Source organism: Brienomyrus brachyistius, chromosome 7, assembly GCF_023856365.1.
Source record: "Brienomyrus brachyistius isolate T26 chromosome 7, BBRACH_0.4, whole genome shotgun sequence".
Classification (NCBI taxonomy): Eukaryota; Metazoa; Chordata; class Actinopteri; order Osteoglossiformes; family Mormyridae; genus Brienomyrus; species Brienomyrus brachyistius.
In genome coordinates this window covers 13,740,418-13,756,430 of record NC_064539.1, presented here as the reverse complement: position 1 = coordinate 13,756,430, position 16,013 = coordinate 13,740,418, and the positions used below count along the sequence as shown (strand labels likewise).

At 38.2% G+C, this 16,013-nt stretch overlaps 1 protein-coding gene across 4 annotated transcripts; it reads right to left on the bottom strand.

The window, feature by feature from the left end:
• Window positions 1-1,201: 1,201 nt before the first annotated feature.
• LOC125746458 (progestin and adipoQ receptor family member 3-like) lies at window positions 1,202-6,308 on the bottom strand. Of its 4 annotated transcripts, none has more exons than XM_049020443.1 (7): window positions 5,972-6,308; window positions 5,291-5,495; window positions 4,811-4,973; window positions 4,242-4,397; window positions 3,726-3,923; window positions 3,547-3,637; window positions 1,202-3,166 (listed from the first exon to the last, which is right to left on the bottom strand). In XM_049020443.1, the coding sequence occupies exons 2-7, from the start codon at window positions 5,473-5,475 to the stop codon at window positions 3,024-3,026; spliced, it is 936 nt and encodes a 311-aa protein (XP_048876400.1). In that variant the 5' UTR covers window positions 5,476-5,495; window positions 5,972-6,308; the 3' UTR covers window positions 1,202-3,023. The 4 variants fall into 4 exon arrangements, with proteins under 4 accessions (XP_048876400.1, XP_048876399.1, XP_048876398.1 ...); XM_049020442.1 differs by having other exon boundaries at window positions 5,953-6,307; XM_049020441.1 differs by having other exon boundaries at window positions 5,291-5,513; window positions 5,972-6,305.
• Window positions 6,309-16,013: the final 9,705 nt, after the last annotated feature.

The window sequence follows — 16,013 nt, the reverse complement described above, 5'->3', positions numbered from 1 at the left end:
CTAAGCCTCTTAGTTCCAGTGAAGGTGACTCGTAATGCTTCAGCATACCAAGACATTTTGGACAATTTTATGCTTCTAACTGTGGGAATTTCAATAAACGCAAATATTTTAACAGCCAAATTAATGTTATGTCAAATTTTCCATCTAAATGGATGAAATTGGTGATATGAAAGACAACCCAATCTAGCTGAAACAGCTACATTGAATGATCCACAGAACTGTACGGAAGTGATATACGCGAGTGGTGAGATCACTGCATTTTTCCACTTTCTTTCTGTGCTGGTATATGCCAGTTTCCACTGAATCTGCACATCACCACTGAGCCGGCACGTGCACCAATCCTAAATTCATCTGTCAGACTACCAAATGGGGAAGCGTGATTTATCACTCGAGAGAACAGGTTTCCACTGCCCCACAGTTAAATGGAAACATACTTTACACTAGCTGAATCAACACAAGGCATTGCACATAGCAACTCCACCACGACCATAAAAACTCGAAAGCTCCTAAAGGACCGTTCTTGCACTGACATTGCTTTCTGTGGTGTTTTTAGTCTTCAGCTCTCTGCAGCCCCGCTGTCAACTTGGTAAAAGTTCAAAATAGCAAAGATGAGCTGCGTTGCTTCTTGATGCTTCTACTTGACAATAACAAAACAGTTGACGTTCTTCAATTCGTATCCTGAAGGGCCAGAATCCAACAGAGTTTGCAGAATTCCCTGTTCACACACATCCTAATTCAATTTCAATTCAATTTATTTTTATAAAGTGCCTTTCACAACAGAGTTCACCTAAAGCACTTTACATGGATGTGTTGTGATACATAAATCATCATCAGAGAGATACAGAATCGGAAAACAAAAGGAAAGTAATTAAATAAAGAAAGCCAGAAGACAACAGAGAAAAACCAAAAATTCCCAAATAAGGAGAAAAAAAAAACCTCTGGGTGTCAAAGGTCAACTGGCTGCTCACCCCCCTGGGCATTTTAACATTACTGAAAACAAAAAAGAGTGGACATGCTTGATAAAAGGTAGGTATAATCAAGCTAATTACCTGATTCAGTAGGAGTGTTCGAACAGGGAAATCTGGGCTGGATTCTGGCCCTCAAAGACCAGAATTGGAGAACCTTGATCTACACCATGCTGTTCATCTAATTGTTCAATTTAAATGATGTCTGTCATTTAAATTAAAAAAAGATAAAAACATTACACAAGAACAATGTGGCCATTTTATTGAGTGTCAAATTTGGAAGTAAACCAAACAAAACTGCAACCACAATCGTAAATGAAATTTGAGTTGTTTCAGCACATAAACTTACATACGCAACTACCAGACAAAACAAGAATTTAGGGTAAATTATTTGAAACAAATCTCAAAACCCAATTGTTCTCAAACGGATGCAAAACCACTAAAATTCAAATAGAAATGTTACATCATCATTCATAAGAAAAAAGAGCAGCTACTTATGTACATACTTATTCATGTTTTGAACTGATGTTATAGAGGATAGTATTTCAGGACAGATTATAAAAGAGTAAAACATGTAAATACTGCAGTCAAAGGCAAGACCAGCAGCTGACCATTTCTTTCATCAGTGCTTATGACACAAGTGAATACATTTACCAAAGCACCTTCCACACTTACACATATCAAGTTCCACCTGACATCAGCAAATGAGAATAATTTAAGTAAAATATCCCAAAATCATCCAAGAGACAAAAATTCACACGTCTTAACATGTCACAAAAAGTAGGCAATAATGACATCTTAAAACAGATCCACTGCAAAACTATTCATAGTTGACCTAATAAGCTGATAATAACATTTTCCCATACGCTGGAGTCACCGTAAATCTTAAACGTAGGATGAACCTTTACAAACTTTATTCCGCGACCACCTAGAATAAAAGGCAACTGACAGATAACAGAATGACAAACTCAAAATTTAAACAAATGCATGAGCACAATATATTAGGGGAAAAAACAATTCAGCAGTTTGTCAAGACCATATTGGAATAATTTAACATGATGTTGTATGTAAAATTGCACATAACCCTTCATATGTTCAAATAGTTGATAGGCAGCCTTCTGGAACGCTCTAAACTGTAGTTTCCAGAACGTCAATGTAATAAGAACAAAATGTAAACAAAACATTACCGCGTATATGTACAGTTTTAATTTTTGCTAACCAAATGGAGAATAAGGCAGAGTGTGGCAGCATATAAAACAGAGCTTTAGGCTCAATATTAATGTACCACAAAAAAACAATACATAAATATATTCAAGCTTGTGTTGCCTGTCCAAAGTTTGTAGTATTTACTGACAAGCACATATAGAATTAGTGCAGTGCATACAGACACATTAAATTTTTGCATTATGTGGTTTTATATCCGTAGGAAAGATATTTCAACAAACAGGAAAACCCTTCAAAGTCCTAATGTATCAATAAAAATGTGTAAGAAAGTCTGCCATTATGCCAAGTGATTGCTACATATCTTTAAATTACAGGAGCCATTTAAATATAACACATGACTAGGAGTGACACAAGGTGAGCACAAGAGTGCTTATGCAGAGATACACAAATTCAACTAAAACGAACAAAAACTATCCACATGCCCTATTTATGTTTTCTAATCGAGGCCACTAAACTTCATCTATAGAATTATTCCTGAAGGAAATAGCAGGAGAACCACGCAGAATCTTTAAGACATACATCTGGATGCTTGACTTCAGAATGATGCCAATACTGCATTGACTTTGTATGTTGTCTAGTGAGTAATAAAGGAGTAAGCACCCATATGCCCTCTGATTATTACCTAGTCTGATAGATCTTTCAGAAATAGGTTCATTTTTTACTTTAAACTGGCTTTAAACCAAATGACCACAATTATTCTGGTTGTAGAACAGGAGAATCTACCCAGTACACTTCACAGATGAGGGATCTGATTGTGCAAGCCCCTGCAACCGTGATGGGTCGTAAGTGGTAGACGTCGGTCTGCAGAAAGAGTGACAGGCACCTTCTGTGGCTCTACCCGTGCACTGGGTAGTCTGGACAGGGCTCGCTGTGCCGGTAGTGCATTATGTACACGGCGGTCTGGTGCCACCAGTAGAACATCAACACCACCAAGACGTGCCACACTTGATGGCTGGCACCCAGGTAGTTCAGCTGCCCTGCATGCATAGACAGCACCATAGTTTGTACTTAACAGTGCAGCTGCTATGGCAACTGAGTGCTGCCTTAATACTGGAAAAGAATCCCTTATGCAACTATTTCATTATTAGCAAAACATCACACATTGGACAAGCAGTTATGCTAAGATGTTAAGAGATATTAAAAAAAGACCCCATAACTGAGATTACATACAGTATTTGTGAAAAATATAAGTAATAATTTCATAACACAAGCATTACTGGATGCAGTCTAAATCATCCCGGTAGGGGAGAAGAGAAGGGGGAGGGGTAGGAGAAGAAAGAAAGGGATGGATGAATGGATGACAGAAGGAAGGGATGAAGGAAGGAAGGAAGGAAGGATTGTCGGACAGTGGGCCTACCTGGGAAGTAGCGCTCAGGGACTTTTGTGATGTAAAAGAGAAAGGCCGCTGCAGCTATCAGGTACATCACCAGAACACGGGGCACAAACACCTAGCAAGAAAAGCAGCAGTAAGGGCCCTGCAAATGGCAGCTATTACCTGTAAGCTCCGGAGAAGCACACGATGAACGGTGGCCTTACCTGTACAATGACGGCACTGAAGCCCCCATTCAGCCACACCCAGTGGGCAGCGGGGATCACACCGTACCCGGCCACGGAGCAAAACATGATGGAGCGCAGCCGGTGCCACTCCTGGGACAGGTAGTGTGGGTGGATCTGGGCGAAGAACACCGCCAGGATCATGGCTAGCACGGTCACCAGGTAGACCTGCCGCCAGTACTGAGGGTGGGCAGACATGGCATTTATTTATAAGCTGGAGAAAGATGAACGTGATGCATTCACTCCAGAGCATGTGGAATAAATAAGATACATCCACAGTTTATTACCAACTTAAATAAAAACACACTGAATAGCAGCATCACTGTGGCTCTAGATGACTGACAGCTCCGCCACTAAGAGAGGTATGGAAAAAAAAACCTTTCTAAAGATCAGTCCTCATACCAGCTAGTATTATATACTTATGACTTAGACCTATTCATCTTCAACATGCGGTAATACCATCTTTATATTTACACTAACATTAAGAGATTAACGTACATCATTGCAGTAAAAAGCGTAGAAGACCCCTGGAACATAGCAGCCAAGGATCCCAATGGAGATTCCCGCGTAGTCCAGAGCCATCCAACGTCGACTGGTTTTCTCTGAGCGATGGCAGCAGAACAAGTGATAGCCCACTGAGCACAACATGCATACCTGAGTACAATGATACAAAGGCTTTGTGAGCCTGAGCACACAACCAGAGGCACCACGAGACCAGCAAAATCCAGGTAAAATCCAGGAGCAGCTGACTCTAGAGTCAAGGTCAATAAAATAACTGAAACCCCTGATTCTGCAGTTTTTTATATATTTTTATAATCAAACATAAAAAGACAGGATAAATGTAAAATGCAAAGCAACTGCAGAGAGTTTTTCCTTCTTATGTGTGCTTCCCCTGCCCAGACAATCTGAGCTTAATTTTCCTTAAAAACTAACGCAGATTACGCTGTAATTGTTTGAGCTCCTTGTGAGGACCACAATAGGAAACAGTTGAACCAACTGTTCACGTTACAAACTGAAAGTATTTCTCTTGAGATAGCAAAGCTTTACAACACAAGAGTGCTACACACCTGAAAGCAAAAAAGCCCTATGGAGTAGATGACATAATCTTCTCTGGATGCCCCTGCAGCCGGCAGCACTGCTGACATGTCATAGACACCCAACAAGAAAAACAGGAGGAATCCCAGCAGGTGGCTCCAAATATTCACCGTCTCGTTGGACAGAATGAAAAGACTGCCAGCAAAATTGCACAATTAGCGCTATCTACCAAATGACACATCATAGTCTACATTGATTTCAAAACACTTGAACAAAACATTATCTGCAACTCCATTGTTGACAATGTGCATAATGGAAACTGTCGTCTTTATACTTCATAAAATAGCAATTCTTGGCATCCAAGTTTAGATAAACCTTTCATTATCTGTGCGGCTTAGGTGACAGCATCACGTGCATATATTTACATAATATCTCCGTACATTTTATCAACACAAGTAGTAGCATTTTGACTAAAAGGCCTTATGTACAGAGACAGGATTATCAAAGCTCACCTTTTAATACACAGACTGGAGGGTAAGTGAGCTCTGTACCCATCGGTGATGTATGGATTTTCTTTCAGGAAGACTGGAATCTGTTCGTATGTGTACAACCGGATCCCTCTTGGTACAAGAACTGGCCAGTACTGGTAGCTTCCTAACTCTATGTAATGGGCACTTTTTAAAATCTTTTGAGGCATGGTGGAGTCATCTGTTGTCACTGCGTCAAAAGAATAAACTGGAAGTACAACAACTTTATTAAATTAAAAAGCCAGTTCCATAATCCGTTTTATATCCATAGGACAAGTACATATTGTACAATTAATAATGCGGAAGTCTGCCTTTATGAATGAGTTGAATTGTAATAAGTTCCTAAAATCAGAATGAAAAGCTTGCTATTTATAAGTAACCATAACTTAATAGCGTGTCATTTCAGCACGTGTCGCAAATACACGGCTCGGCTATCTGGCTAGCAGGCTAACTACAGAAAATGGTTCCATTTTTGGAAATATATCATATATATTCCTACATAACAATTTTACATTCTTTATTGCTGCTACGTACGATATTTCCCTCGTTTTATCAGGCGATTGCATATTTAGCTACCATTCAAACAATAGTTACCACTAACGTTGTCACATATTTTCCTTACCATACAAAAAAAAATAATCCTATACCTTTGAAAATGAAAATCACCTTAGTTCCATAATCGTTCTTTCATTGTGTCATTTCAATTTGTGACTATATAAAATTCTTAACAATAAGATGAACTACTAAGGTCCAAATCAACAACTTCAAAATACCCAAGCTTCATCGTCGGCAACCGGATTCGTCCAGACAAACCGCGACGTGTTCGCGTTAGGACCCCATAGTGCCCGCGGTACTGCATGACCAGAAATAATTTTTCATGCTGCATTTTTCGATGTATGAGTGAAAACAAATAGACAACTTTTCTCACTTTCAGCAGTTATATGTACGCATTTCATTCAGATTTAAAAAAACACGATACTCAGTGTACTCATTTTACACTTCGCAAACTGTGTCAATGAATGGCACTTAAGCAACTGCTTTTCGGGTATATTAAGCCCACTCATGTTGAAATAATGGCGGAAAATTACTGATACGTGGGATGTTTACGTTAACGATGTGACATTTATTTATGTTGCAATGTCTATGGTTGTCAGATAAAATTGCACATGATTCTTGGTCATTTCAGGTGTGCTTGGGGGATGTCCCATTTCCACGCACTGGTGTTTGTCTCATATTGCGTTTTTGTTTTGGAGTGAATAAAACAACTCCGGTAAAAACGGTTTGGAATTAAAATAAAATTAAAGGTTTGGTTTAAACATTATTAGCAGGTCAGCTCTGCATTTCCTGGCAATACATTTGAGGACTCGTAAAACGATCGTTTCCCTTGTAATATAATTATTATTGTTGCTGTTTTTAAAATTATTTTTCAACAATAACTATTTTGTTCTGTCACTGTTGTAAAAACATAACTAAGCACTTAAGTTAGAGTTGTGTTTTTGAATAATATGTACAAGAAATCCACCACGCGCACAGAAACTTGTACGAAATAGTCCGTTTATTTTTCAACATGCAGTTATTTGCACAATAATAAAACTAACTTTTCAGATTTCCAATTGTATTTATTGAAATGTAAGTTCAATACTCCAAGTAAGCAAAAGGAATGAGCAAAAGCGCACTTGTATATGTGAGGCCCACGTTATTATAATTTCACGCACTAAATATATGTTAATCCTGTGAAATGTGCTTTTTTTCAAGGTCTTTCAATTTCTGTTTAACTGACAATTCACTCTTCACATCTTCAAATGATTTTTTAAACTTATACTGCTTGAATAATATTGAATCTCAACCAATGAGTATTTCTTTTATTTACATATTTACTGGTGTTGACAGCTGAATATGAGTAGGCGCGCGCTTCTCCTGCAGGTGTCGCTGCATCTCTTTGTGTGATTAAGTATTTTGTCAGTAAACTTGAAGACGATATCTGCTCGGTTTTAATCCGTCCTTAAACTATTATTTGTTAAGGTATTTTTCATGTTATCCGAGAGGGTTTGGTATCTTGTCCAAGGTGTACCCTTTGTGTCCTTATATTCATGGGGACCTGCAAATCATCAGAAATCTAATTAAAAAAGAAGTTATTGAAATTTTATGGACAAACATTTTGATTTATGTTATTCATTAGAGAACTATGAATAGAAGTGCTTTTTCCCCTAGCCCTAAATTAGTCCCGAAGTCCTAAATTATTGGTATCTTGAGGGAGTGGTGCAGAGCATAGCTTGAAAGAGGAAAAAACTACCACAAATTTCATACTAGATGTAAAAGTATGAATTTTAAATGTAACAATATCAGAAAGGAAGCAAACCAAAATTATAGTTCCTTTATGAATTTTATGGGCTTTGACATAAAAAAAAGCTTAATGCTTGCAAAAAGTAACAAAGTGTAGTTTGCCTTTTATCAGTTGACATGGAGCAACTCTGCGTCAGCTTGTGTGATCTCTTATGGCATTCCCCATAGTTCATTTTTTTGGGGCCTTTTTACCATATCAATTATCTATCCTCTGGGTTCTGTTATGGGCACTCATGGCTTTTGGGAATGTTTCACAAATGACAGAAGGGGGTGCATATTATTGACTTGGAATTGATCTGTGATATTGTTTCCACTATGTTTAAATCATGTGTAATTCAAAATTATTGTAATTTTCTTTCAGTTTGAACTTAAAAGAAGCCTTACCCTGACATTCAGATCTGTTCCACGTTAGAAATGTCCCTCGTCTCTTAGTTTTATTCACTTATGGAAGTTTCAAGGTCTAAGTTACTCTATAATTGTGGTTAAAAAAATGATTTACTGCATTCTACATAGAAAACATCAGATTGCTGCTCTGTCAATCAGAAAAAAATCTATATTTTTTGAAGAGAGTCTTAATATATTTTGACTGTGAGTAATAGCACATTTGCATGTCACACTTACTGCTAACCACAAGGTGTTGACATTCTTCTGAATAGACTGAGCCATGTCTAACCTCTCATCAAGTGCTGTGATCTTTATAGACTCTATCATATTGTGCAGTAATGTGTTGTATTGTCTGCAGAATAAGTTTGTCTTAAAGGTAATTGGAAAGCTGAAAATGACCGCTATCGGCTGAATTTTAAATACATTATTTCTGAAATGTGGCTTGTGTGATGACCCTGTCGGTTTACAATGTAAGATTTATCTTGGCAGAGAAAATTGATCCATTTCACCTCTCTCTAATGGAAATTTTTATCTGGGATCATCTGTTTATGTAAATGAGCATTATCAGGAAGCAGGGGACAAAAAATTGAGGGTGAGGTTAATCTTGCACTTGACTTGTCAGTCTGGACATAATGCATTCAGGATTAATCTTCCAAGGAGGAGGGGTGCGGAGTTCTCTAGCTCAAGAAGACTGGTTACATTGCCCCTTAAATAGAAATCGTATCCAAATGATAAAAGGGCTCTTCAAAGCAAACAAGCCTTACAGTAGGGAGACCATGTAAGATAAGCAAACAATCAGTAAAAAGTATAATGACACTTGCTATTTAAATGCTCAATGGTGAAATTAATAAGGTGCAGTTGTAACTAGACTAGAAGTATAGTATTCATCTTTCTTCTCAAGGACACTGCCATTTACGTAAGTTTCTTTGCTTGTGGGTTAACATTTTGGAAGGATTTAAGTTTTTATGCTTATAATTTTATAATATGCATACCACAGTTCTTTTATACATTTTATATAAGAAATTTACAAACGAGAGGAGGCCATTCGGCCCGTCATGGTCATTTGGGGAGTACTTAACTAATAGCTCAGAGTTGTTAAAACCATATCTAGCTCTGAGGGTTTTAGCTTGCGCTACACTAGCAAGAACACTATTCCATACTCCAACTACACGCTGTGTAAAGAAGTGCTTCCTCAAATTCGTTTTAAAATGTTCTCCCGCTAATTTCCACTTATGGCCACGAGTTCTAGTATTTAAACTATAAGTAGCCATTTGGCTGAACAGCATCCAGACCTGTTAGAATCTTATATACCTGGATCATGTCCCCCTTAGTTTCCTTTGCTCGAGGATGAACAGATTCAGCTCAGCTAACCTCTCCTCATAAGACATTCCTCTAAGACCAGGAATCATTCTTGTAGCCCTATGTTGCACCTTTTCCAAGGCAGCAATGTCCTTCTTAAGGTATGGTGACCAAACCTGCACACAATATTCTAGGTGGGGTTTTACCAAGGAATTATATAATCATAGCATCACTTCCCTTGACTTAAACTCCACACCTAGAGATGAAACCCAACATCCTATTGGCCATTTTCATTGCTTCCCCACACTGGCGAGCAACATACATACCGACATCTTTCTCATAATCAGCTACCTTTATTTCAGTGGAACCCATAAAATATCTGTACTTTATATTTCTGCTCCCTGCAGGGATTACCTTACATTTATTTATGTTAAATGTCATCTGCCAGGTATCAGCCCAATCGCTAATTAAATCAAGATCCCATTGTAGCCTTTGTGCTGCTAGATCAGTATCTGCTACACCACCCACCTTGGTGTTGTCTGCAAATTTAACCAGTTTTGCTGTATGTATTGGTGTCAATACCATTAATGTAAATTAGGAACAATAGTGGTCCTAAAATTGAACCCTGCGGTACCCCACTATGAACGCAGGCCCACTGTAACATTGTGGCTCTAATAACTACTCGCTGCTTCCTGTCTGTGAAGCAGTTTTCCATCCAAGCTGCTACAGTTCCTAAAATCCCTGTAGCTTTGAGCTTAAGCAAGAGCCATTTGTAGGGGACAACATCAAAGGCCTTTTGGAAATCTAAGTAGATCACATCGTAAGCCTTTTTGTGATCAATTTTTCTTGTAGCTTCCTCGAAGACCTCAAGTAAATTCGTTAAACAGGATCTACCTCTCCTAAATCCATGTTGATTATTCCTCAGAATGTTATTTGCATCCAGGTAATCTACCATTTTCACTTGGATTATAGCTTCCATTATTTTTCCAGTAATGCTAGTTAAACTGATTGGCCTATAGTTTGCTGGATCACTTCTGTCCTCTTTTTTGAATATGGGTGTTACATTAGCATGCTTCCAATCAGAAGGTATCACACCATTAGATAAGGATTTCTGGAATAGTAAAGTTAAAGGTTGGCTAATAATATCCCTCATCCCTTTTAAAGCTACAGGTAAGAGGCTATCAAGGCTCCGATTTATTTCTTTTGAGCTTAGCTAGGCTTTGTACCACATCAGCCTCAGTTATACCTATATTGGTCAAAGACAACACTGTATTTGTACTAAATGGTGGTAAGTTACTCAGGTTCTCTACTGTGAACACCCGTGTAAAATAATCATTAAACTCATTTACTATATCAATTTCATTTTCAATTATAAGGCCCTTACTATCCTTACTATACTTCTACTTATTTTGTTTATTTTTGATTGCTAATAATTGTAAATATGAAGACTTCTTTGAATTTAATAAAATAATGCAAAGGCTTATTCATATAATGTAAAATATTAGTTATGAAAGTGCATGTTTCAGCATTGTGTGTGTGGCCAGAATATTAATTTGTGTTTTACATTGTTTGTTGTAATCAATTTACATTGAGACCATACAAAATAATGCATTATATAGCAGGCTGTATGTAAAGGTATGCAGTTTATATAGTTGCATAAAATGCCCATCCTTCAGACCTTTCTTTCACCTCTGTGCTGGTAATTTGTTGCTAATCAGCTGTGATTTTGTAATAATGAAGAGGGTATCATCTTTTAAAGGAGGCAATAGCATCTGCAGTCACTGTGTCAATGTCAAAAGGATCAGTCTTATTTAATCATGGAGTCAAGACTGAGAGACAGCTCCCACTGGCTTCACCACTCATTTTGAGGCCAAGCATCTGGGCAGTAAATAACCCTCAGTGGGCCGGCTTTGGGGCCAGGTCATTAGCAGTGAGAAAAATATTCCCTCCCATTTAATGGCTGCAAGCCATTTAGTAGAGACAAGGAAATTTCACACTAGATTGAATATTTTCAGCTGATACTGTGAGAGCTTGATGAGACTATTGAAATGTATATTTAACTTGGCAAAGATAGAATAGCTTTAAACAGTTGACACGCTGGCATAGGACTTAATTGTAAATGCAATTTTGCATGGCCTTCATTGTTGCCTGAGTGGTTGCTATGGGTCCTCTTTTTGAGGGAAATATGAATTTCATCTATACAATACAATCATGCAACACCTCTGCAATACATCTCAGTAACAAGGAATGTTCTGGTTCACCTCATTATAAAACTTCCCTCCAGTCTCATCTGGACTTCTGCATGTAAACCATTCATCATCAAAGCCTCCCACATCCCTGGTTATAAAAAAATGCAATCACTGACTCACCAACTCATTTTCAATTTTAGAAATTCAAGACCTTGGTGCCAGACACAGGCTGACATTAACTCCCTTTCCATTTCAGTATATCTCCCATATGCCACTGTCTTCGAATGGTATTTAACTGAACGCTCAAGACCACTGCCATAACTCGTGTCGCCTCCATTGCACATACTATTTTCCAGGGGTCATACTTGATCGCTTTCAAGTTAGGGGTCAGCGAATCATTTTTAGATCTTCCCACACAGGCTAATAGGTTTTCCTGTCTTGCATCTCCCAGCACTATTTTCATATCATCTCCCTGCTGAAGCATGCTTGATTAAAGAAAATCATGAAACCATGAAACACTCAAATTCAACAAGATAGTTTTGAAAACGATGTCTTCTTTACACGATTGGGCTCAAATTCCACATTAGCCCCCACAAACAGCTGGTATAGCTGTCTAGGTTAATATCATTCCGTCTGATCTATAGTGCATTACTGAAGTCATTGCCATACTATAGTTTGAGAATTGCAGTACAGATGTTGAACAGCAGTTTCATCGTTGTTTTCTCCAACAGAATATTCTGTCCTCTTGTGTATGATATGTATTGCCTTAATTTAGCAACACGAAGCACCCAAGAACAAAGTATAAACTCATCTGCTAGGTGGAACTCGGGTGTAATTTACGTCCATTTTTGTAAACATTTAAGCATTTGAGAAATACACACTATGTTAACTTCTCACATCAAAGAAACAGTCCATTCTCCATACCTCCTTGTCCAGACCAGCAGACAGATGTGCAAGACGTACTCTAAGCCAGAGCAAACTGTACCATCATTTGCATCAAGTACTATCCTGGAACATTGTCCAAGAAATTCACTATCATGATCTGTAAATTAGATTTGCTTCATTTTAAGCAGTATAGAAAGCAAATAATCTAGTAGAGCCACAATAATAAAAGTGTTTTGATTGAGCAGTGTCCTGTGGAACTCTACTATGACACAAAAACATCTCACAATGAAATGAATCTTTGGCGTAACACTTTTTGAACCTCTCAAACAGAATGACTTGTTGAGTTCAAAGTTTGTGAGTGAATGAATTACACATGGGGGTGACATGGTGGTGCAGTTGTTAGCACTGTTGCCTCACACCTCTGGGATTACGGGATTTCGAGTGTCTGCCTGGGTTACATGTGTGGAGTTTGCATGTTCTTGTCATGTTGTAGGTTCTCTCCGGTTACTCTGGTTCCTCCCCCTACAGTTCAAAGATGTGCTGTGGCTAATTGGAGTTAATAAATTGCCCATAGGTGTGCATGTACGAGTGAATGGTGTGTGAGTGTGCCCCCCACCCTGGGTTATTCCCCGCGTCATGCATCTGATCCTTAGAATTGGGTAGAAATAAAGATTTAAATTCACTATGATAAAATTATTCACATTTAAATGTGTAAATATGCTGTCATTACAGATTATTCAAGTAAATAATGAATTAACAAGCACAAATAAAAATAATGCATATGTGTGGGTGCATCATACAGTACAGGTATACCAGGAAAAAAATGTCGTGGAAATATTAATATCATAATAAAAGTCATCCGCACTATGGCAATGGGTCGCTATTCACAGTGTTGAAGAGGATGGAGCACAACAGAAAATCGATACAGAAGTATGTCGGCTGCACAGGATCAATGAATTATGTTGATAGTGCAGAGCTGGTTTTGTTCACTAATGGGAAATCGATACACCCAAGTGGTGTAAAACAGTTGACCTGAGGTTTTTTTTTATATATTATATAACTTATTTATCTACTCTTAACTTTTAGGTTACAGTTATGTAAGCTCAGTTCTATGTCATATGTGAAAATGCAGCACTTACAAAGCATATGTCATTGCTTTGTAAACTCAAGAATTCTTAATTTCTTATTGTGTTGGAAAAAAAAACATAACAAATACTTGTTTCCATGTGTCGTTGGGTTGTAAACACTGAAAAAGCTTTTAAATTCCTTCTGTAATGAACAGCATAATTAATGCTTCCATTAGTGTGGCACTGTACTACAGAGGTCATGAATGCAAGATTTATTCGGCTAAATTAGCACTCACCTCTTGAGTAATTCGCAGATGTTGGAGTGCTTGTTACAAGTGACCTCAGGTGTATCCTGGAATTCTTCCGTGTGATAATGTATCCTTTATGCTAAAGGTATGCTTGCTTATAACGGCCTTATCTGTTTTTCCATTGTTCTGCAAAGACAATGCATTGTGTGGGATGACATGCAACACTACACCATTCAGACCAGATATGCTTCGTGCTCTTACCTCACCCTTAAAGAAGGTTCCGGCGATCAACACATTTGACCAAACCCAAAATCAGTCCTATTAATTGACAAAGGTTTACTTTAACAGCTGGGTATCGAGAGAGAGGAGCATGTCTCACTAATGAATCGTGAAACAATCAGGCAGTAGCCATTTGTGTTTAGATCTGTAAATATGGCGCGGTAGTAATGCCAGACCATCACTGTCGCTCCAGCTGGGGCCACAGATGGTCTGGTTTCGAAGCGGCACAGGAAGTGTTATCTCCTCTGTCCCATGCTGAACCTCTGCTGTCTCTGAATGACAACTTCACTTAAGTTCTTGGTTTGGGCTGAGCTCAGTGCCTGGATTTCTTAAAAAGTTGGCAGGTTCCACATGGGACACTGAAGGCCCTCTTGAGGGAGGGGGGGGAGGGGGAACAAGGGGCGGGGGGAGGGACACTATTTAAAGACACAATCATTTAATTAACCTTGGAAGGGAAAAGCAAATTTTGACCTGTTAGCCTGATAATACTATAAACCAGTGAGCCGCAAATATCTGAAAGTGCTCATTCTGAAATATAAAAACAGAAAAAATGGAAGTCTGGCACTGATATGCAGCCTTATTGTGGGAAAAGATTCAAATATGTATGCTTCTTATCAGCACAGCTGGGGAAATGATGTACTATTATGCTAAACAAATGAATAAACACCCTGACATTCAAATAAACAATATATGTATTGCCAATTGTTCATTAAAATCATGTACTAAAATTATATGCTGTGCTTGAAAATAGAATTATGAAAAAGATGACAGATTTAATCTCCATTCTACTTCCTAGACTGACAATAAATCTTATTTAATCTTTTGTCATTACTGAAGTTCATAATATCAAGTGTATTTTCTTTATACACGTATATCTGTATTATTGTAAGTTTGCTTATTTGAAGTCATTTAATATGCATTTTAACATGAATTACCATAAATCGTGCAATACAGCAGAATACCAAATATATACAAATGTTTTGTATGGTTTAAGTTCAACAGCATCAAATGGTGAACAGAAGAACCATACAGCATGTTGTAAAGCCTAGTGGGTATTTGACTGTTACAGAGGAATGTGAAATGGTTTAAGAAATGTCCTATATTTTGGAAAAATGAAAATTCTATCTTTCACCAGAAATTCTGCACATCTAAGAGTCTGGCTAAAGAGTAAAAATCAGCAAATCCTTGAAATAATCAAATGATTTGCTATTCGCCATGAAGTATTTGTCAGTTTATCTTCCAAAGGGAATCAGAAAACACGAAAACCAAAGCCAACATTACAGAAACTGAAAAACAGTCCCAGACTTCCCCATGAGGCAGTCAGTACCCCTGTAAAATCATGCCTGCAAATGTACCAATCACAGAGCACATTTATAAAGTACATCCCAAAGTCTGTTGAACACACGTTATAGTGACTGGGTTCAGGACATTGGTGTGGGTTGGATGCAAAGTATTGGAATCGGCCTACGGAGTTGGATGCTCACTCTGGATGCTGTCGCAAGGCCAGTGTCTGAGCAGCATTGCTGGTTTATCAGCTCCGGACCAGATGGCTGAAGAAAGAGAGCAAAATGATTGGGTAGGTATTTTAATGTAGAAATTGACGTGGGTGCAACTGAAGCCGATTGCACTCCACAATAAACTGGTAGCTTTAAAAACAAACAAAAAAAAAAAGCAACAAATAAAAAACCCCGTAAGCAGTCACTGCCAAGTTCTGGGCTTCACAGATACACAAAGATACTGCCTCTATACAATCAACTGGTTAAAAGGCTGCAGTGACAGTGAGATCATTTATGTCACATTATATGTCGTAGTGCTCCAGTTTACATTGAACATGCATTAATGGCTGATTTTGGGGGAAAATACGGCCCTCCCAATCGTCAGTCGTCAATCCTGCAGAGCATTTGTGGGACTGTCTGGAGACATGCCTAAGACAGAATTTTCCGCCTCCATCAAATTGGCGTGAATTGGAGGAATTCCTCGTGGAAGAATAGAGCCAGAACAGCTCCTGTTCCTG

Bases quoted from the DNA above. Each gene is read 5' to 3' on its own strand.
- LOC125746458 (XM_049020443.1), bottom strand. From the start codon at position 5,475: ATGCCTCAAAAGATTTTAAAAAGTGCCCATTACATAGAGTTAGGAAGC. The intron at 4,974-5,290 runs GTGAGCTTTGAT...TTTTGCTGGCAG, and splicing joins TCCAGTCTGTGTATTAAAAG to TCTTTTCATTCTGTCCAACG. The intron at 3,167-3,546 runs GTAGGCCCACTG...CTATGCATGCAG, and splicing joins CCCTGAGCGCTACTTCCCAG to GGCAGCTGAACTACCTGGGT.